General features: G+C 40.8%; 1 protein-coding gene across 1 annotated transcript; it reads left to right on the plus strand.

The window, feature by feature from the left end:
• Positions 1–238: 238 nt before the first annotated feature.
• On the plus strand, positions 239–21,349 carry IFNGR1 (interferon gamma receptor 1). The gene is made up of 7 exons (XM_032102058.1): positions 239–413; positions 9,706–9,820; positions 10,220–10,392; positions 11,813–11,961; positions 12,660–12,831; positions 13,886–14,001; positions 20,297–21,349. The coding sequence occupies exons 1-7, from the start codon at positions 326–328 to the stop codon at positions 20,795–20,797; spliced, it is 1,314 nt and encodes a 437-aa protein (XP_031957949.1). The 5' UTR covers positions 239–325; the 3' UTR covers positions 20,798–21,349.

Raw genomic sequence — 21,349 nt, forward strand, 5'->3', positions numbered from 1 at the left:
TCCAAGCGGCTGGGGCTGACAGGTATGACCCAGCACTGGCCCTTAAAACACAGCATTAACAAAGCCAGGGCGGGCATCGCGGAGGTCACCACCCTGTTCATTGTTGGGACCGCCGCCAGGCCACGGCTCAAGCCTCCTCCCCCTCCCGTGGCGCCCCTCAGGCGCGGACCGGCGGTGACCCCGCTGCTTCCGCCCGCCCCCGCACCGTTCCTGCCGGGCATCCCGCCCCTTCCTGCCCGGCGCAGGCGCCGCAGCGGCCAGGGCGGAGCGGAGGCGTTGGGGCTTCACGAGCGGGGCGGCCTCCGCTCGCTCCCCACCAGGCGCCATGTGGGTGCCGTTGTCCCTCCTGGCTCTCGCGGCGCTGCTGGGGCCGCGCCGGAGCGCGGCTTCCCAGGGGGAGCAGCCGCCCGCAGGTAACGGGCGGGACGGGACGGGACGGGAGGATGGGGCGGCTGGGGCAGGCCGACCGACTGAGGGGCAGCACGGGTCACCTGAGGGGCGGCGGCACCGGCCGCGCCCTGTCGCGGAGTCCTCTGTGACCGAGCGCCGCCAGTGGTGCCGCCGGGCCCGCATCGCTGCCGCGGCCCGCTGCGGGCGCAGGGAGCCGTCGGGGCAGTGCGAGCGGCCGGGCCGTGGCGGGGAGGAGCCCCCGCTCCCCGGGGCTGTGCCGTGCCGTCCCGCCGAGGCGCCCCGGCCGAGCTCTCTCCGGTGCGCGGTGCAGCCCGGCCCCGGAGGCCATCTCGTGGCGCGCGCACCGGCGGCGCGCTGGTGACATCAGCCTTCGTTTCGGGTGTTTGCACATTTTGGCACTCAGAGCCAAATGGGCTGGCCTGCGCCGCTGTGCTTTATCGCTTCCTATGTCCAAAGAAGTAGAGAAACTGGGAATTTCAGTGCGAAAATTGGGAGTACGGGACAGGGGAGTGCAAAGAAGGTATCGGGAGCACGGCCTGGAACACGCATATTTTGGCCAAGCACTGCTGGGGAGGAGAGGTGGCTTGCCAGCGAAGAACAGTGTTGTGTCTCTTTGCAGAGTTGTGGCAAGTAAATTACGAAAGAAATAGTCAGATTTACATGTGTCACTTTAAACTGAAACGGTTCATTAACAACAGAGATTGCTGTCTAATAGTCACAAGGGAACATGCATTTAATTGTTATTGAGACTGCTGAGAGCTGGCTGTGTGCCCACGCTCCTTGGATTCTGCAGATGGAGATTTCCTGGAGTTTATATCCATGCCCAGGTGAAGTGACTGAACTTGATTACCCCTGAGCATGGGCCACACCAGACTTTGGAAGTCTGCTTAGGTTTGTCTGATATGGACTAGCAGTGCTAAAAATGGTAGTCTGCTTGCATTCTTGTCCCTTAATAGTTTACATTTTGAATATCCAGTTTGTTTGACTTGGTGTCCGACTGTAAGTGGCTAACCTTGCAGGGAAACTATCTTTTTGTCACATTTGATCAGTAAGGTGGCTTGATACGTTAAATACTGTCTTGTGTGGATATGTTAAATATTGTCTTGTGTGGTCTGTCTTAGTCTCTTTTAAGGGCATGCTTTTATTGCTAGTAAAATATGCCACTTCTACATTGTATTAAGCATTTTTAGGGTAAAAGCCACAATACCAGTAAATCATTTGTGAAATAAACCTGCTGTAATCTAGCCTGGTCCAGCACAACAGTTATCTCTGTAAGAGTAGAGAGCAGTGCTCTGGTGTAGGTGATGTACCAAGCTGCCTAGAAGCAGAAAGCTCATTTTTCTGCATGTGAGTGAAGCAGCAAACCCTCAGCTCAAAGGAGCAGAATGTATTTTTGAGTTAGGTTTTGAAAACTCAAGCAGCATTTTCTTGGTGACTTACACTCAGCTTGGTCACAGCCACTATAACAATGCCCTTCAGAGACTTCATCATATAAGTAAAAACTTATTTTTTTAGTGAACAAAAGCATCATGAAGGGAGTTCTAATTGACATTGCTGTGTATTAGTTGAATGAAAATGCTGGTTTTATATGTAATGACTAATAACATGTCCTTACTTCATTATAATATTGGTGCAAGCAGATGTGGTGACTTACAGGGGAAGAATTAAGGTAGAAGGGGAGTCTGAAGCATGTTTATGATGCTTTCACATACAGAATAGCAGGGTGGGTCAGGTTGGAAGGGAGCACAGTGGGTCATCTGGTCCAACTTTCCTGCTCAATCATGGTCATCCTAGAACACATGGCACAAGATTGCATCCAGATGGTTCTTGATTATTTCCAGTGAGGGAGACTTGACAGCCTCTCTGGGCAGTCTATTCTGATGCTTGGTCACTCAGACATGAAAGAAGATCTTCCTCGTATTCAGGTGGAACTTCCTGTGCATTGGTTTCTGCCCATTGCCTCTTGTTCTGTTGCCTGGCACCAGTGAGAAACAGTCTTATTGGCACTCCTTTTTCAGATACTTGTAGACATTGATGAGGTCCCCTCTCAGTCATCTCTTGAGACTGAACAGGCCCAGCTCCCTCAGCCCTTCCTCATAATGAAGATGCCCCAATTCCTTGATCAATTTTCTAGCTTTCTGCTGGACCTGCTCCACGAACTCCATGTCTCTCTTGTAGTGAGGAGCCCAGAATTTCCATGGCAACAATTGCATGATTATTTTTTTTTCCTTGAGTCTTGTAGGGCTTTCAATGTGCCAGTCGTATAATAGATACCTCAAGACTGAGTGTGTAATGAGGAAATGTTCAGTTATCTTCATCTTCCGTTGTAGGACACCATTTTCCTTAGAAAAGGAATGAAGCCAGACAACCCAGCAGCAGCTGGAATACCTCCTGCATTTCCTGCAGCTGGATGCCTAATGTGCCTGCATTGATAGCCCTCTGACTCTACAGTCAGAGGAGCTGGGCACAGAGGAGATGGGAACTCTCTGTATTTTAGTATCATGGAAGACCAGGTCTGTGGTCAAGGTGAAGAAGATTTAGAGGCTGTGGTAGCAGTTCAGGTGCTTACTGCACATTGGAAGCCAGATTTCCAGGGACATATGTAGTTCGTTTATGCAGCTGACTTCCTGTTGTGTGGGATAATCGTGGTGGTCTTGAGTTGTTCTTTTATGGTTCAGATTATTGGCATTCATAGCAGCTGATGAGCTGCAAACAAAAACAAAATAGGTTGTAGAAAGTGCTATATTTTGATATCATCTATTACAACACTTCTATGACAAAAGGGAAGAGTAGTCATAAAATAGATAAAACAGTATTTAACTTATTACATCAGGTTTTTTAAGTGTCCATCTTGTGCAACTTGCTGTGCTTTTTCTCAAGATGGTGTTCTCAGTGTGCCTCTCTTGTTAGTACAACTTACAACCTTGTGGAAATTTTTATCATAAACAATGATTTTAAAAACTCCACAGAACAGTGTCAAACCTCTGAGCCCTGAGAAAACACAATTCTGTTAATAGAAGCTGTAAAAATGCTCTGTATACTGTGTATAATGTTTATTCATGATACTTAGTCATTTAAGTTCATTTCAGTAAATATTAAAAAAATTAATAGCTTTAAATTTTACCCCAGTCATAGTACTCACTTCACAAATAAATTAGTTTACAAATGAATTTGAAGTCTTTTGAGTACTTCCGGTAGAACCTTCTGCATAAATCGTTGTTACATGTATTAATTTAAGCTTGTTTGTAGTAAATTTTTTAAGGAAGTACCATCCAGGTATGGGAGTGGCATTAACAGAGAAATGCATGTCCTGGGTTTCTTTTGGAGGGATAAATCAAAGTGGGTGAAGGCAAGCACATGCAAATATTTTCACATGCACCATGTGGCTGCTGCCGCTTAAAAGAAAGCCAGTCGGTAGCAGGCACAAAAGTTCTCCATTTCCTTGGTGCTTGCCAGCATGCCAAGCTCCCAGCCAAGCACAGCCAACAGGCAGCTCCCCTCCAGCAGTCTGATAGGAGCAGGAGCTGTTTAGTGCCTGGTCTGCTGGAAGCGCACAGAGAGGCAGGCATGCTAACCTGGGTGCGCTGCCTTGAAGGAGAACGTGGCAGAAGGCAGAGCCACTGCTCTGACAGACATTCCCATTTCTCCCCAGGGCCTGTGCTTGGTGCTCCTGCAGCCTGTGGTGAGCAGTGACCCCTTCCTGCTCAGATTCTGTCCTGTGGTGCTGGGCAGTGCTCCTAGCTCTCCTCTAGCCCCCAGATGGCTGAACTCTGCTTTAGTGTGGGCCAACTTTGTTTGATTTAGAGCAGATTGAAGTGAGGATATTAATGGTTAGGAGGACCATTTGTCATGGTTTAACCAAGCATCATGCGGCTGCTTGTTCACTACCAGCAGGACTGGGGAGAGAATCAGAAGGGTAAAAGCTGGAGAACTCGTGGATTGAGATAAAGAAAGTTTAATAGGGGGAAGCAAAATCCATGCACATAAGCAAAGCAAAACAAGGACTGAATTCACTGCTACCCATGGGCAGGCAGGTGTTCAGCCATCTCCAGGAGAGCAGGGCCCCATCACAGGTGAGGGTTATTTGGGAAGACAAACACCATGACTTCAAATGTTCCACACTTCCTCCTCCTTCCCCCCACTTTATGTCCCGAGTGTATACAACACAGAAAGCAGCAATACCCTGGGAGCCCACTTGCATTGCCATGGCTGTTATCAGAATGCTCCCAAGGCACACCACAGTGAGGTGATAAGCAGTACAGCAAGCAGCAAGCACTGGACTCAAACATACAGTCAGGAAAGTGAGCCCCGGGACAAACACAGGAGTGTACTCATTACTAACTAAACAGCACTAACACCTGTAAATTCAGTCTAGTACATCCGGTCAAGTCTGTCATTATTTCAAACCCTTTGAATCCCAAGTTGGGCACCAAAAAAAAATTAAGAGAGACTAGGTTGTTTTTATGTGTTATTTTTCATCCTTAGCATTGACTTGCTGCCTTCTGAATCCATTTTTCACAGTATTGGTTGCCTTTTTGCCACCTTTTTTTCTATTTGGGTATTTTTTCCAATGCATATGGCTGCAGAGGCGTGCAGAAGCATTCAAAGGTAGTGCAAATTGATCTTTTTTCCCTTGTCTTCATTTTCATTGGCGGTGAAAGTAAGGAGAGTGACTTTTTTACATTTGTGAAGTCATCAGAACTGCTACCCTTTCTGGGTGCAGTTAAAGGGGATGTGTGAGATCAGGTCCCTGTATGGGCTGTTTATGTAAGAGTTGGACTCAGTGATCCTTGTTGGGTCCCTTCCAACTCAGAACATTCTGTTAGTCTGTGAAGTGAAGCAACTGTAGGTAAAGCACAGGGCTGGCACAAGGAAGGCACACTTCTCCCGGTCAGGGGCCCAGAAGGGACCAATTTGTTACCATTGCAGCTGTTTGTCTTTAAGTGATGAGTTAACCACGATTCTACAGCACAGTTCAAGCTGTTGTCCCTCTTGGCCTGTTGAAGTGGCTTGTAAGTGTTTTCCTATGATGTATCACTTGGGGATTATAAGGATTTGTTTGTTTTTAATGGAAAGCCAAAACAGGAACAAACTTTCAAAATACGTTTTTACTTGTTGTTTTTGCACAGTTTGTCTTTTCAAGCTTTCAGTTTGTGCTTTCAGTCCATATTTCGGTGCCTAAATGATGTTTAAAAGGCACATATGACTTGAATGAACTTTTATGGCTTTTAGGTCCCCTGTTGTCTCAGATAGCTGTACCATAAACTCTGCATTGTGGATTCATCAGGCCCTGTTCTGTTGCGTACATTATTGCACTTCAGCTGAATTCCACTTGTGTGAGCTGTGGTGACAAATCCCTCTGTGTATATAATAATGTCAGAATGAGGGAAGGAACTTCAGTGTTGCACAAGATACACGTATCAGCTTGAAGGCTGTCTCATTTTTACGTCTCGGAAATGTCCAGTTCATTGAATTAATTTTTGCTCTAGGCAATGCATTGCTGAGGCTCAGTGAACAGGTCGGACATCTACATATATACAAAATATTAAGTCCTTCTGTAGATGCTTTAAAAATAGGTTTTATTGAGTACGTGGCTGCTTCAAACTTGTCTTTCATAAGTACTTTCAGGTATTGTTAAGGAACTGTTACATAGTGAACAAGAATGTCAGGTTTCAAGCTGGTAAAGAAGTCTGTATGGTTTGCATATGTCTGACCCTGCTGAGATTTGTGAGAGGTGTACAGTGGGTGTTTTTGACTCAGAGAAGTAAATGCATAAAATAAGACAAGTTAGACTTGTTCTTCACAAGTTACACCTGTCTTGTAGGTAAAAACAAGCATTTTCTGCCTTGATAATGTACACTTTTGAAGCAGAACTACATCATATATTGTGTGCAAGTAGTGGATTAGTTCTAAGAATTATCTGTCTTAGTCTTAGAAGACACTAGGTACACTTGTTTATGTTACTCCGAAAAAAACCCTCCAAACCAACCCAATATCCCCCTTATTTCTTAGCAGCCTGAAATCAAGCAGCAGCGAATACTTGAAGTAAAACAAGTCTTTCAGTGGAGTTTGGCTTTTGATTTCTTCCCGCATGTATTTCCTTACTGTCTGCTCTGCAAGTTTGCTGAAGATGTAAACGTCTACTAAATCTTAAATACATTAGTTAAGATAATTGCACATTGAGAAGGTGTTTGATTATGTATATACACATTCGTGTCCCATAGTAGTCACCTGATGAGATCTTTGTCATCAGTATGGCAGCAATAGTTTGAGTTGTTTGCATGTGGACAAATTAATAAATTTCTGTCCAAGTTATAAACTGATGCAGGTGTGAGTTTCTTGAGATAAACTGTGTGGTTGTATTCCCACATCTATTTTTTGTTAAATGCTAAACGTCCAGGTCACCCTGTGGTCCTTGTCTTTGCTTTTACGCCTCTCTTAGTCCTACCTTTGCTTTCCAGAATTCCAGTTCTTTATCCTCAAAATACAGGCATGTTGAATTTCTTCTCCTGGCATGCTTAAAAAAGATATCTGATTGGCCTACCTTTGCCCTTTATTCTATGGATGTAGAGCTGCTTTCTGCAGTTCCTTTTATGTTGTTTTACAATACAGATACACATTTCAAAAATTGTTCTTGCTGTTCTCTGTTGGCTTCTCATCAGCCAGTGTTCCTGTCCTACAAGGTAAGGTGAACTGCAGATGGGAATCACTTTGTTTGAACTGGAGGCAAAATAGAACTTGTTGAGTTTTCTGTGTCATGCATTATAACATGAATTGCTGATCAGTTTTCTTATCTCTTTCCATGCTTGCTGTCTCACTGTTTGAATTTGCACCTTGAGTATTGCTGAATTTATGTTTATTATAAATTAAATGGAGTTTTATGTTTAATAGTTAACCTTTGTGGCACTAACTGCTATTGTCATCTTCCACTTATGCCTGCAGAACAACATAGAATGTGGCATAAAATGTTTAGAAAAATGAGTGCTTTCATTCTGGGTTCATTTCAATGGGTTAAGTAAAACAGTGTTTCTGTAAAGTATTAGGGCCTTTTACTGGTGATATGCAGAAATGGCATATGTAAAGATTAGACAGTGGCACTTTGAAAATCTGAAGGGTTCTGTGTGGTCTGCACTCTTGATGCTGGAGTGAAATGGGACTGCGGCATCCCCAGGCACTGTCTCTGGAGAAGAAACCATTAGAAATCAGATAGCCAGCCTCAGTAAAGGGGCTGTGAGCTAGACAACGAAGATCATTTGTTTAGCACCCTCTGCAAGGCCTCACATGCCTTGAGGGGGCGGGCAGCACCTCCCAGTTCAGGATCGTTGGCAAATTGGCCCAAGGTGCATTCAACTCCTGCACCCAGATCGTTGGTAAAAATCCTGAACAGAACAGGCCCTAGGACCGGGCTCCAGGGAACACTGCTGGTCCCCAGCCAGGTGCAGCCCCATTCACAGCAACTCTTTGAGCTCTGCCTTTCAACCAGTTCTTCACTCAGTGCACTGTGAACCTGCATGTGCCAACTTGTTCAGAAGGACAGAATGAGTATCAAAAGCTGTACTAAAATCCAGAAAAAGTAAATCCACTGCCTTCCCTTCATCCACTAGGTATGATCAACTGATAAATTAATAAACCAGTTACATGGGACTTTCACTTTGTGAATCCCTGTTGACTGTTCCTGGTGATAGTATTGCTCTTTCAGTGTCTTCCAAGAGCACCCGGCATGATCTTCTCCATCATTTTTCCACGTGCTGAGGTTAAGCTAACAGGTTTGGTTTTCTGGGTCTTTCCTCATGCCCTTCTTGTAAATTGGAATGGTGGCTGGCTTCCAGTCTGCAGGAAACCTTAGGCAGGTGATGGAGGGGTCCTACTGTAACATTTACTACCCCCTTCAGTGCTCTGGGGTCATCCCCATTTGTTAAGCAGTTTCTTTTGTATAATAGTACACAAAAGTTAAATTTTCTAAGGCTAGCTATACTGTGGCTTAAACTGGCATATTTGAAGTAATGTTTGTATGCTTTGGCCCATCTGTGTGCTTGACACCTCTTCTGTCAGCTTGTCACCTTTTTTTTTTCTTGTGGTTGTGAATTTGATGATTATGTTCCTTTTTTTCCAATAGCTGAAATACCACTCTTGCATGTATTAAAACATAAACCACAGAACCATTTGCAGAGTGATCTATGTTTCATGTATCAAACCTTTGTGGTCAATAGCATATCTCAACCTCTGCGTATTACTTTCAGTAATGTGTTATATTTGTGGTCTTGTTCTCAGGATGTGAAAATTGTTTACTTTCCCCGAATATATCACAGAGTGAAGTTGCAGTACTTGCTTCGTGAACAAAGAGCAGTGTGGAGCAGGTCAAATAAGAGTTCCCTCAACATGTTGTAAAAGCTACATTGAGAATACTAAGGGTGCCAAACCAGACATTGAAAAGCTGAGTTGTAAGAGTTAAATTTAGTTGAGTGACCTTCATTTATCTTTGCTTCCTGAGTATCATGTGGTAGCCTTCAACAGTTACAGCATACTGTAATTTTCCTTCCACTACAGCTGCTTCATTGATATCTCTGTTGCTGTTGCTGCTTAGAACAGATACTTGGTGAATATGGAAAACTGTCAGTGTTGCTTCTTATTTTTGTATTGCTTTATGACATTACCTCTGATATAGATGTATATGGAACTACACTATAGCTTCAGTGTTCAAATTCCTTAAAAATGTTTGTAGTTTATTTTGGTCATCACAGCTTACTGAAAATACTGCTGGAGTGGTAGAAGTATCACTGTTAGAAATTCATGTGGAATCCAGGCTTTCCCTAGCAGGCCTGTTGTATTTTGGCCTTGGAGGTCCAGCTCTGGTACCATTTCCCACCCCAGCTCCTCCAATTCATTTTATGAACAGCAAGAGAAATCTACAGGAACTGAGCTAATCTCCTCTAACTTGAGTAAAGTCTTACTATCTGTCTTGCTGGTACATCTGTAGAAGACCAACACAGGGGTATAATCATCACTGCCTATGGACCTGATATGGGCTGTCTGATGGACTTGCTTTCAGTGAGCGTGGGTTATCTGATGTTGTTGCAAAGAGGACAAAAGCTGTCTCTGAAGGAGAGATTAGTAATAAATCAGCTTACAGGGCTCATAGGTGTCTGTAGTGGTGACAGACTAGCTCATTTGGGGCAAGTATTTGTGATTTTTATGTCTAGTGTGTTCCCTTTTTCAAATAATTTAGAAGTACATTTGGCTGTTCTTGTGCTTACAAAGGTCTGTTTGTCAAAGTGCAATTGTTCTTCCTTCTAGTGCCTTCACCAACAGAGATTGTAGTAACATCCGAAAATTTCAAAACAGTTTTGCATTGGCAGTACCCATCTGTGCCTGAAACGCCTCGTTTTATTGTGGAAATCAAGCCTTACAAGTAAGTTCTTACTATTTTATTTCCTATGCCTGATATTCTCTGGAAGCATATAAAAGCAGTCAGTCCGTGGTAAATTCTTTGGTTTCTATGTAGTGAAGTCATGTAGGGTGAAGGTTGCCCAAGTGTAAATTAAGGCGAAATTTGTCAAGTAACAGAATGGCTGAGGTTGGCAGGGATCTCTGGAGGTCATCTGGTTCAAACCCCTTGCTTGAGCAGGTCATCCAAGACTGTGTCTAGTTGGCTTTTGAATATCCCTAAGGGATGCAACTCCACAACCTCCCTGGGTAATCTGTGCCCTCACGGCTCCTGGCCACTCTCACAGTTTTTTATTACAGGCAGTGTATTGTACAGAATTGTGCAGTTGAAGTTGTATTTACTATTATTTGATCTGTTTTACAGTTTAGGTTACTATAAGAACGTCTCAACCTGTGTGAACACTTCAGCTCATTTTTGTGATCTCTCAGAGGAAATATGTGACCCTTATTTATCTCACTGGCTTCGAGTTAAAGCTTTTGTTGGGTCACAACAGTCTGAATATGTCGAGGCAAATGAGTTTATTTTGCAAAGGCATGGTAAGTTGTATCTATGCTAAACCTTGTGATTTTTTTTTTTTCAAAAATTTAGAAAGTTAGTAATTGATTATTTTTTTTGCTCTCTTATTGCACTGCATTTGGGAGTATCTTAAAGCCAGGAGTCCAGGATGAAATGAAGCATGATTGCTTAGTAGGAACTTCACAGTACTTGTTAGCCCTGACTCTGTGGTATCTGAATATTTGTTTCAAAATGTCTAAAGGCAAGAAGGTGATGCTGATGATGCACTCTGAATCCTTCCCATATTCTTGCCTGATGCCCCAGAAACCAATTTAGGGTGGGAAACTGTCACCAGACAATGTGGACCTTTAGGCATCATTGAAGTAATGATGCCTTGCTTGACACTAGAATGCCATGTACTGATAGCTTCAGGTATCTAGGTACTGTAAGTTACTAGTTTTTCATGTAAATCTTTCGGCCTGCTTTGGAAAAAATTAGCCTTTAGCATTAATACTGTAAAAGTAAATTTTGTGTCTACAATCCAGTGTGGCAGGCTCTGGCATTCCATGGGCAGTGCAAAGGAAATGCAACAGAATGAGAAAAGACAAGGAGTCTTTTTACCATGCTTGCTCCATTCCCAACATAGAGCTTTCAGGGGAAACCTGGTGCATGAGATTCTATCTGACTTGGGCTATGCTTTAGCTAGAGCTGGATTTCTACATTGCTGGAGCTGAAGGAGTGGAGTCCCTCTTTGTTTTCTGCTATGATTCTGTCCCCACCCAACAGTCCTATGACTTGAAATAGTGGCTGGTTTCTAGAGTTTGACAAGGGGACAGAAGTCAGGATAGTAATGCTGAGTGTGACAGTTTCCAGAAAATTGGTGGCCATGTATGGAGAAGAGAGACAAAACACTTTTCCCACTGAACAAGAAACCCGTGTTCAGTCAGACCATTAGACATGAAAAATTCACATAAACCATTGCCATGGGAAATCCAAAGTTTCCAAATGTTGCTTACAGTGAGATTTGTTTATCTTTTTGTATAGCCTTTGTTTCAGTACAATACTGTTTTTAACTGAGGTGATTTATGGTGGGATCTAGTCAGCAGGATCTTGTATTCGGTTCTCATTCGTGTATATGTTTAATTGCTGTTAGCTTTTTCTGTTGTCAGCTGAATTTTTATGGACTTATGTGTGTAGGAAAGTTGAATTGTTTAATAGTGAAATTCTTCATGGACAATCTGTTTCTATTTTACAAACTTTAGTTAATTAATATTAATTAGTTAATGTATCCAAATGCCTCCATTACTTCTAAGCAACCAAGAGGTCTTACCACAGCTATGGAATATTAACAGCATGGGAATAAATACATAAGTCTTCTCAAATCTGTGATGAATTTTGGAAAGCTAACTATAAATACCATTATTTTATGTTAAAAGCTTTGGCCTAATCAATGTGTTGCAGGAAAAATAGGACCGCCAAAACTGAATCTCTCAAGACATGGTGATAAAATCGTGGTTGATATTTACCATCCTGAATTCCCTCTTTCTTGTATTGAAGACATTTATTCAAGGCTTGAGTACTTGGTGAGTGCTCGGAATAGTAAAAATGAGGTAAGTTCCAAAAATAAAATTCAAGATTAAAAACACTTGTTTACCTTAAATGCCTATACAAGGGATTTACTCCTATGACACACGGAGCTAACAGATACCAAGAAAATGGTTGAGCACCTTAAATGTTGAGCACATTACAATGAGATATGTGAATGAAAGGTCTGGATTTTAGTTGACCAAATTAATGCTTACAGCAAAAATTAGATTACTGCATTAGCTGGACACAAGGTAAGTGTTACCTGATCACATGCTGGTGTTTCTGTGTACATGCTGAACATTGGTAACTTTACTTGTGCCCCTCTCACTTGTCTAAAGAGACCTTTAATTTAAGAAAATTACCTTTCAAGGTATTTATACCAGTTTATTTAGCAATCATGGAGGGTGAACTCAAGGAAAATTACAATAGGTATGTTTACTTACAGTTAGCTTTTCATATGGATCCAGGTACAAGTTTTATAAATGAATTAGAAATGTGAATCTCCACTATGAACAGCACAAATTTTAGCTGGAAAATACCATGGTCTGATCAAATACAACATCTTGAGGTAGCCAGTAAGCTGATGTTCACACAGCTTTTGCAAGGCATGTGGCTGATGTAGGAAACACATGGTGTTTTAACATTTTTTGAAGTGGTAGAAGGTACTGTAACACTGTTCTAGTGAGTCACATGATATAACATGTCTTCCACTTTTTTGCAGACTGAAGAGTTCTACGAGGACAACTGTACAATGCATAAGTGTAGCCTCAAAATCCCAGTTCCTAATGAAAGTTCCACATACTGTGTTTCAGCAGAAGGACGTTTTGATGATCTGATGGTTGGCACTCCATCAGAGGAAAGCTGCATTCCTGTTCCTCTCAAGCAGACACTGAGTAAGAGGATTCTTATATTATAGTGAGAACATACTGAATCTGAAGACAGATCTGATCTAGCAAGTATTTGAGGTCTGATAATAGCCATTGGATGCCTGTGGGAGAACAGAAAAAATAGGGAAAGCTTAGTAATTATTTTCCAAATGCACTTTGACAGTTCTGACCTTTACAGATCATGTATTGTTTTCAAGTGACCCTGACCTCTTTTTGGGGTGTTTTTCCTGTGTTGTTGGTATCACAAAACCTGTTTCCATTGCATGTGATCATTGGTGTGATTAAAAAAAGACATGGATCATCCTCTGAGCTATGTGGTTTTCATATGCGTTGTCTCTTCTAGCAGCTGGTTTTTTGCTCAGCCTCCTCACTGAGGAAAATGTATATAGACTTTTAATTTGAAGCAACTATAAACTTACAGCCATTAAATTAAGATATTGAACTCTTTCTTAATTAAAGAGAACAAAAGGCAGATCGTGACCCAAATTTGTATCTGAACCTCTTGAGACGTTGTAATTGTACTTCATTATGGCCTGGAATTTCAGCAAAGAGTTAAAGTTGATAGAAGCAGTTTTCTTGAATGCACAGGAGCAGCTGTATGAGTGAGGCAGGAGGGTGTTAAAGAGAGTCAGACTAGTGGAGTCCTACTAGTAATTGTTAACAATTCTGTGTTTTGGAAGATTCCACGTTTTACTTTTATTGTACATAAACTCTGTGCAGTTATGTTAGTTAATATACTATCACATGGAAAATACACAAATCTCATCATCTCCATCTGTCATCTCTAAGGAACAAAAAATTAGTTGCAAAATTCCTTTATTTCTATAAAAACATGATTATGTTTATATAAATTGAAAAGCTTCTGTCATTCTCATTTTTATTTACTCCATAAAAGTTTTATGGATTAAGTTTTTTTGAGTGAAAAAAGGTAGTAAATTGACAAATTCACACATTACAGGTAAGCATTCTGACCTATTACAATTTCTGAAATTGTTCTAAATGATAACAGCAGTGGCTTGTTTTTCCAAAATTCCTAGTAGATTTTGCTTTAACTTCTTAGGTATACATTTTATCATCATTCTGTGTGTTGTTATTGGGACCTTGACTATAATAGCAATGGTATACTGTGGCTGCAAGAAACTAAGGAAAAGGAACATAAAGCTGCCTAAGTCTTTGGTAAGTTCTATAACTACTGTATCTTTATGCCAATCTCTTGGGTTTGTTTGGTTGGGTCTTTTTGGCTTTTTTACTGTTGTCTCATAGATATTTAGAATTTATGCCAGTCTAATATTCTGATAGGCTTTGCAACTAGCTGCCTCTTACTTTTTTTAGGGCTAGACTGCAGTGTCTCTTTACCTGAAGTAGCAGTAGTTGATCTAGTTTGAGAATTTGGTTCTTAAAAACTCAGTGTGTGTGTGTGTACCTAGAAGGTTTGTGTTCATTGTAGTAGCAGAGACACAAAACCACAGAATCACTGATGGGAGAAGAATCTTTGAGGTCATCTACTCAAACTCTTTTGCTCAAGCACAAGAACAGGTTACCCATGAGCATATCCAGATGGCTTTTGAATACTTGCAAGGAAGGAGACTCCACAGCTGCTCTGGGCAACCTATTCCAGTGTTTAACCACCCTCACAGTTTTTCTTACATTCAGAAAAAATTCCATGTGTTTCAGTTTGTGCCCATTTCCTTTCATCCTGTCACAGGAGCTCTGAGATTCCTTCATTAAATGATAGTATTGGAATTCTGCTAATTGCTGCAATGTTCTTAGTGATGTGCAGAGTAAGGGGAGGGACTAATAGTGCTGTAGGAAGAGAGAAGGACATGGGGAAATCTGTTCTCACACTAAGCAGTTACAGGGAAGAGAGGTCAGCCACTGCTCTATCTTAAAAACTCCCTGTAGCCATCCCTAGGAAACAGAGCGGAGGTTCCTTAAAGAGCAGCAGCACTCCTTGGTTTCATGTCAGGTAAGAGTGGAATATCTAACAACTATGGTTGTAATGTTCTCCTGGTGTCATGTTACTCACAATAAATGAGCAACCACAACTTCAGAGAATGCCACCTGAGGCAGTAGTAAACAGGACTCACAGGAAGTGTGTCTTCTCAGTGGATAAAGTCTCATGTATATAAAGAGTAGGCAATGATCTTTGATTCCATGTTCTTCAGTTTCAAAATCCTTTAAAATTACTCCCCCATAGTCAATGCCTAAGATCCCTCTGGAATCTGCATTCTTTAGAATAGAGTATCAGGAGGTGAGATTGCTCTGACTAAATGGAGATATCTAAGCCAGAGGTGGTCCCTTTGTAGTAAAGCAGTAATCTAGTTCACCAACTTGTGCAGCACAAGATGATTCATCTTATTCTGAAATTATATACACTTCTGGTCAGACAAAATGTTCTCTAAAATTCCTGTTTCTTTCCATGGACTGTGGTGGAGCCAGGGGACTAGTTTGGAGGTAGCCATTCACACTGTAGGCTTTAAAAAAATCGGATGAGAGCAGCCTCTCTGATGGCATCTGCAGCTAGGCCCCAATATCAAAACACACAGGCCTGTAGAGATGCTGGAGGCTTTTTGTCATCTTCACACCAGTGTGTAATTGTCTGAATGTGTGACATTGTGTCCTGTGTACACACAACAGTAATGTTTGTGTTTAGGATTACAGTATAGTGCTCAATGGATCCATAGTTATTTTAGCTTTCCAGTACCACTGTGATATCCCATCTAAAGGATCAGGAAAAAGAATATCACAAATAGAATGTGTGCTTCTTAATGCCTGTGAGCTTCCTGATACGTGCTCCAACTTCATGCTTGAGGCTCACCTTGTAGAAACTCATTTGTGTGCCCATATTCTCATTTTACTGGGCTGTATGTTATTTTGTGGTTCCTAGGCTCTGGCACCACAGTATGGTTCACACGCTGCATCGTATTTTATTGCTAAGGAGCTGAATGAGGCCTATAACTATTTATAAATATTGTTAGCTAGGTGGTCAGGCAATGAGACAAGCTCCCTTGGGAAGTGGTTACTGTCCAAATCCTGTTCAAAAAGCGTTTGGCCCATGCTCTGAGATGTATGGTTTAAATTCTAGGTTGCCCTGGGTGGAGTCAGGAGGTAGATGCTGATTCTTGGGGGTCCCTTCCAAATCAGGATATTCTATATTTCTGTCCATTTTCATTGAAGTCTCTAATGACAAATATAAGTTGTAGAGCTCATAGAGGTAGTTTCAATACAGGTAATACGAATACTATGGGAATGTAAAATGAGCAATTAGTAACTTATGAATAATTAGTTTATGGTTAATCATTTAGAGTAATGAACAAACAATTTAAATAATTAATATTAATGATAAATTTAATTATATTACATTATCTCTATAGACTTAATGGCACTTGGAGCCTGTCACTGACCTTTGAATGTGCACAAGGCATTTCTTTCTGTACAGGTTATGATCATTGCGCCTTACCTGAGCTTGTCTGAAAATAAAACATCTAGGGAGTTTTTCCATCTGTTAAAAGGCTGGGCAAGATTTCCTACCTTAGGACTGCTGTTTTTCAGCATTCTGCTTCCTGGTGACTTTAAGTAGATGGTAAAACATCATTTGAATGACTTCCAGCAACTTGGAATTTTCCAACAGAAGGGAAAATAAGGAAGAGTAACCATCAAGCAGCTACCTTTGTGAGTCTCACATACTTAGAGAAAAGAAAAAAAATCCATTGCCAGTTAGAGCTCCAGAGCTTTTATACTGTCTTTTTTAAGCTGTTCGTGACTCCCAAGAATTACATGTCAGTCATGTCTACGTCCTGCTTCCACAGTGCAGCTGTCATTCGGTATAGGCAATGGATGGTTGTCTTCATCAGAAGACATGTTTGTTTAAATGTTTAAACATTATAAACAGTAGGATCCTACCAGGAATATGCATATGTGAAATGGGACAGAACATGTTAGTCTTCTGCCTGGATCAGAGGAATCTGATGTTTCAGCAGTTCAGCTGTAGTTAAAACTTTCATTTATTTATCTCCCAAAAAGTATTACAAGAGGCTGTCTCTTTCCGCCCATCACCTTCAGTCACTGCAGTTTGGCCTGTGGTTATTCCTGTACTAGATTTTTGTTCTAAGATTTGTGATAAGGGCTCACCCACTTTTAAAGGAACATGACCCTAATTTACTGATACGCTGTGGGTATCTCTCTCTCTGCTTTAACGTCACTGTCTTTTTCTTCAGTGCCTTTTGTCCTTAAATTATGGCAAATATTTTTGTGGGTAGAAAAGATCCACTCTCTAAGAGAATGAGCTAAAGGTGAAAGTTGAGTCTTGCTTAAGCCAACTTTTCTGCTATCTGCTGATGCTTTTTCTGATTCTGACAGGAATGACAAAGCTGTGTTCTGTCTTTGTATTTGTAGAACACTTAAGGATATTCACAAAACACTTGAGAATTTTCTTTGCATCTGGTTTTTTTTTTTAGTTATACTACATAAATTTTTGATGTGGAGAAACTAGTTGTTCCTGTAAATATTGACTGACACCACAAATAATTGTCATCTTAGAAGAGAGGAGCTGCTTCATTACTTTTGTGAAAACTTTTCCCTGTGGGCATCTATAGGGGGCAGTAACATAGTCTTCTCTTCATGAATTTACACAGCATTAATGTTTTGAGGAACCATGCAAAGCCCACAAAGATTTTTGCCATCATCCTAATAAGATTTGAAATGGAGTTCTCAAACTCTCCTCCAAGAAGCGTGCACCTGAAAATTACTTGGATCTCATGGGTGGACACATCATTAGAAAAGAAAGTTAAGAAAGAATCTGTTAATTACCTTAACTGTTATGAATTCCTTGGGATATGTTATTTATCTGTGTCCTTGAGCCTGACTTTCAGCAGTTTATTTCCCTAGTCTGTTAAAACAGTGAAAGACCTGAAAGCTCAGGTGCTGTTACTGGAGACAGGAAGTCATGTGAGTACCTGCACATGCCAGGAAATACTGCTGATGTCCATCTTAAGATCACTGGCTGTCAGTTTGCTAGTATTAGGTAATATGCATAAAAGAAAAATATTAACTTTCCTATAGTAAATATTTCCTTTCAAATAGCAACTGTATCTTAATTACCCTTATTACTTAAGATCTTTTGAATGACCTTCCAGTTAGTGTAATAAGCTATGATTCTTATCTTTGAAGCTAGAAACAACTGCATGTGTTGCTAAATTGTCTAGTAGTCATGACTCAGTGACTCTTAACAAACCTTTGGTACTGGGAAACTCACACAGGAGTTTTTTCTTCTGATGACTTCCTCCTTTTGTGAATGGGAATAGGAGTGTCTTTGCACCATCTTGACTTGGTCAAAAACTTGCCCCGAGAAAAATGGATTTCCTCTTTTGAGAAGTCTTGGATGTAGTTGTACAGAGAATATGTATTTTATCCTGAAAGTCTCTGAGTATTGCCAGTGCTCACTGTGAAATGCCAGACCTGTGTAGAATACAAAGTGATCCCTTAACACATTTTAGGACTGTGATTTTTTTAGAGCTGTGTGAAAATCCTAAAAGGACAGAAACAAGAACTCATTGGGTTTTGTTTTTAACTTCAGTTTAGCATGTACTGGTATGGGGAGAGATGGAAAGCTGAAAATACAGCTTTTGGCCATGGTTTCTGTAATACTTTGTTATAATTCACATTCCTCAAGTATTCCACCTTACACAGTGGATTACCTTCTCTTGTCATTTGCTGTGTGATTATTGGAGTCAGATTTTTGCTGACCCCCACCCCAAAAAACTATAGATGCTGGTTCCTTGAAGATCAGTGTTGTATAGCATAGGTACCCAATATTTTGGATATATATCCACTAGTACACTAGTCCTTTAAGTTGTTCTTAACATTTTCAGTATCTATCCATTATTGATTGTAATCTGTTCCTTGCAGCTAACTTTTAAGCATCTGCTTCTTACGAATGAGTGGTTTCCATGAATTCTCATGGAAATTACTCTGAATAGTCTTTATATAGTATTCTGTTTCCCCATAACAGAAAATGAAAATCCAGAGACACTGATGGCTGAATGGCAGCTGGGTTCTAGTGTGTCAGGAGCCACCTGAATGCAGTTTTACTAGTTTTTCAGTGGCAACCCTTGATTCCCCGGGGGATTGCCTCACCTTTTCAATGTTCACACGGCTGTTTGTAAAAAAAAACTCTAAGATGACCAGTAACTGCTCTTCAGGGAGTAGCGTTTGCTTGACTTGTGGTGGTGCTTGTTGTTTAGCTGGTTCGTTTTCCTAAATTGTAATGTTTTCATTGATCCAGCCTTAACCACAGAGTAGCATCAACAAGGTATCAGGGCTACTGAGGGGAAAGATAATGGGACTGAAGTGAGAGATGAAGGCAATTTCTAGTGAAGTCAGCACAGTGTGAAGGTGTGAATGTAAAGCTACAGCCTCACAACCTTTTAATCAGGGAAGACTCTTGAAAAGCACAGTCAGATTGGATCATCTGGTTTTGATGGCACTTGCAGTTCTTACACTAATATAGACTGGGAGGTTCTTTGTGCCTATTTGTAATTTCTCTTAATATTATTTTTCTTTCTTTCCTCCTCCTGTATACATCCCTTTCTTCCAAATTTGCCTCCATCTAAATTTTCAGGCAGATTTTTTTTTTTGTAAAGTATCTGAAAAAACAGTGATTATGTATTTTATTAAGAAGTTCAGGTATCTATAATAGTTGGTATTGTGTGATACACATACATAGTGAATTATGAAATTTGGAAAAGGGCACTATTAACTCTTTCTCCCTAGGCATTCTGTTATCTTTAGGGAACACCATCAAATAGCTGAAAATTTACCCTATTTTGTTTTTCATATGTATGTATTCTTGAAAAGACATTAAAAAAAAAAAAGACTAAAGAATTTAAACAGCCTGAAGGCATATCATAATTGTTTAAAACAAGCTGGGGCCTGGCCATTGAAGGAATTCATATGATCATCCTGTGGAGGGATTTCGAAGTGAAACATTAAAGTTTGTTGGAGCATTAAGGGACTTAGTGACACTGTGAAATAAGTTGGGAGACTCCAGCATGGGTGCAGTTACTGGGTATGTTGTTAACTTCCCTCCTGGCTGAGACAGGGGCCACTGTAAATTACACTCATTAGCTACAAAGTATGGAAGGTTTTCCCAGCCGAAGAGTATTACATCTTTCCCTTCTTTTGCTGTTTTCCTCTACACTGGAAACTTCAAAATACAGTGAGTGACATGAAATGGATTTGATCCTTGTTAATGTGCTTGCCCAAAGAAATTCTTGAGATCTTGCATACAAGTGTTACTGGAACAGTTGAACTCATGGACATAGCCTTATGACCATACCAGATTTTAATTTTGCAGTTTGTTTTGGAATTGGTTATATTAATGTTAAATTTGTTATTATCAACGCACTTTTTTTTTTTTTTTTTTTAACTTTTAAACTCAAAGTTGATTTTTTTTTTTTTTTCCCCATTTAAGGTCAATGTGATGAGAAATCTGAGCACAGGTGCCTTACTGGGACCAAAATCAGAGGGGAAGTATATATCCGTAATTAGCTTCCCATCAGGTCACTCGGAGTTGCCAGTGAATGGTGAAGTAACATTGCTGGAGATAGAGCCAGAAGAAGAAACTGTTAGTCCTGTGACTTCCTGTGACGGAGACCCTTCTGTCCCTTCCCCAGAGGCACCACCCAAGGTAGAAGAGGTGCCTGTGCAGGAAAGCACAGAGGAGGTATCTTCTGATGCTGATGAACAAAATTGTAAAGTAAAAGAGAGTTACTTCATTTCTGGCAGTAGCCAAATGGATACATGCAGTAAGTCTTCAGGGGCAGAGATTTCTACCACAGAAACACAGCAAACAGTCATCCCAAGCAGCTGCTTCAAGTTTTCTGGCTATGACAAGCCTCATGTTCCATTAGATGTGTTAATGATAGATGTTGGTGAAGAACAGCCTGTGAATGCTTACAGGCCAACTGAGTAACCAGGGTAACGGAAGTATTTAACCACAACTCAGAAAGAACAGCATTACTGAAGGTTATGCAAAGTCTGGGTAAAATTGTGAACATCTACAAGTCATACTTGTTCTGCTCAGTTGACAATTGAAAGTAGTACCTGAAAATGACATAAAAAGTGTGGGGAAGTTTCATAATAACCACTTTTAGAAATGCCTTTTTATATGACATAACTCATTGTTTCCTATTTGAAATAGTGCTGTGTTTTTTTAACAATACTCTATAGAAAACATAACATTGACTATAAAACAGCAACTGTACCATTATTCACTTCTGCCTCAAATCCTTTTTCAGAGTCAGTTCAATGAATGTAATGCTTAAGAAATCCTTCACTTGATTAGGATAGACATGTGCAAGAATTGAGAGTTTTTACCATTATTGGAGATATCCTCTTGCTTATCTTCCTCTCTTGAAGAGTATTTTTATATTAAATTAGGTGCTGCTATTTCTTTTAAGTAAGACTATGCCTATAAGCTCTTCCTGTAAATCTTAAGAATTTGATTCCATGTCAAGGAAGTAAG

This window comes from Corvus moneduloides, chromosome 3 (assembly GCF_009650955.1).
Source record: "Corvus moneduloides isolate bCorMon1 chromosome 3, bCorMon1.pri, whole genome shotgun sequence".
In the NCBI taxonomy this organism is placed as follows: Eukaryota; Metazoa; Chordata; class Aves; order Passeriformes; family Corvidae; genus Corvus; species Corvus moneduloides.

Coding starts and splice junctions, on each gene's coding strand:
- IFNGR1 (XM_032102058.1), top strand. CDS start 326: ATGTGGGTGCCGTTGTCCCTCCTGGCTCTCGCGGCGCTGCTGGGGCCG. Junction 11,962..12,659: donor CTCGGAATAGTAAAAATGAG/GTAAGTTCCAAA, acceptor ACTTTTTTGCAG/ACTGAAGAGTTCTACGAGGA. Junction 12,832..13,885: donor TCCTCTCAAGCAGACACTGA/GTAAGAGGATTC, acceptor TTAACTTCTTAG/GTATACATTTTATCATCATT.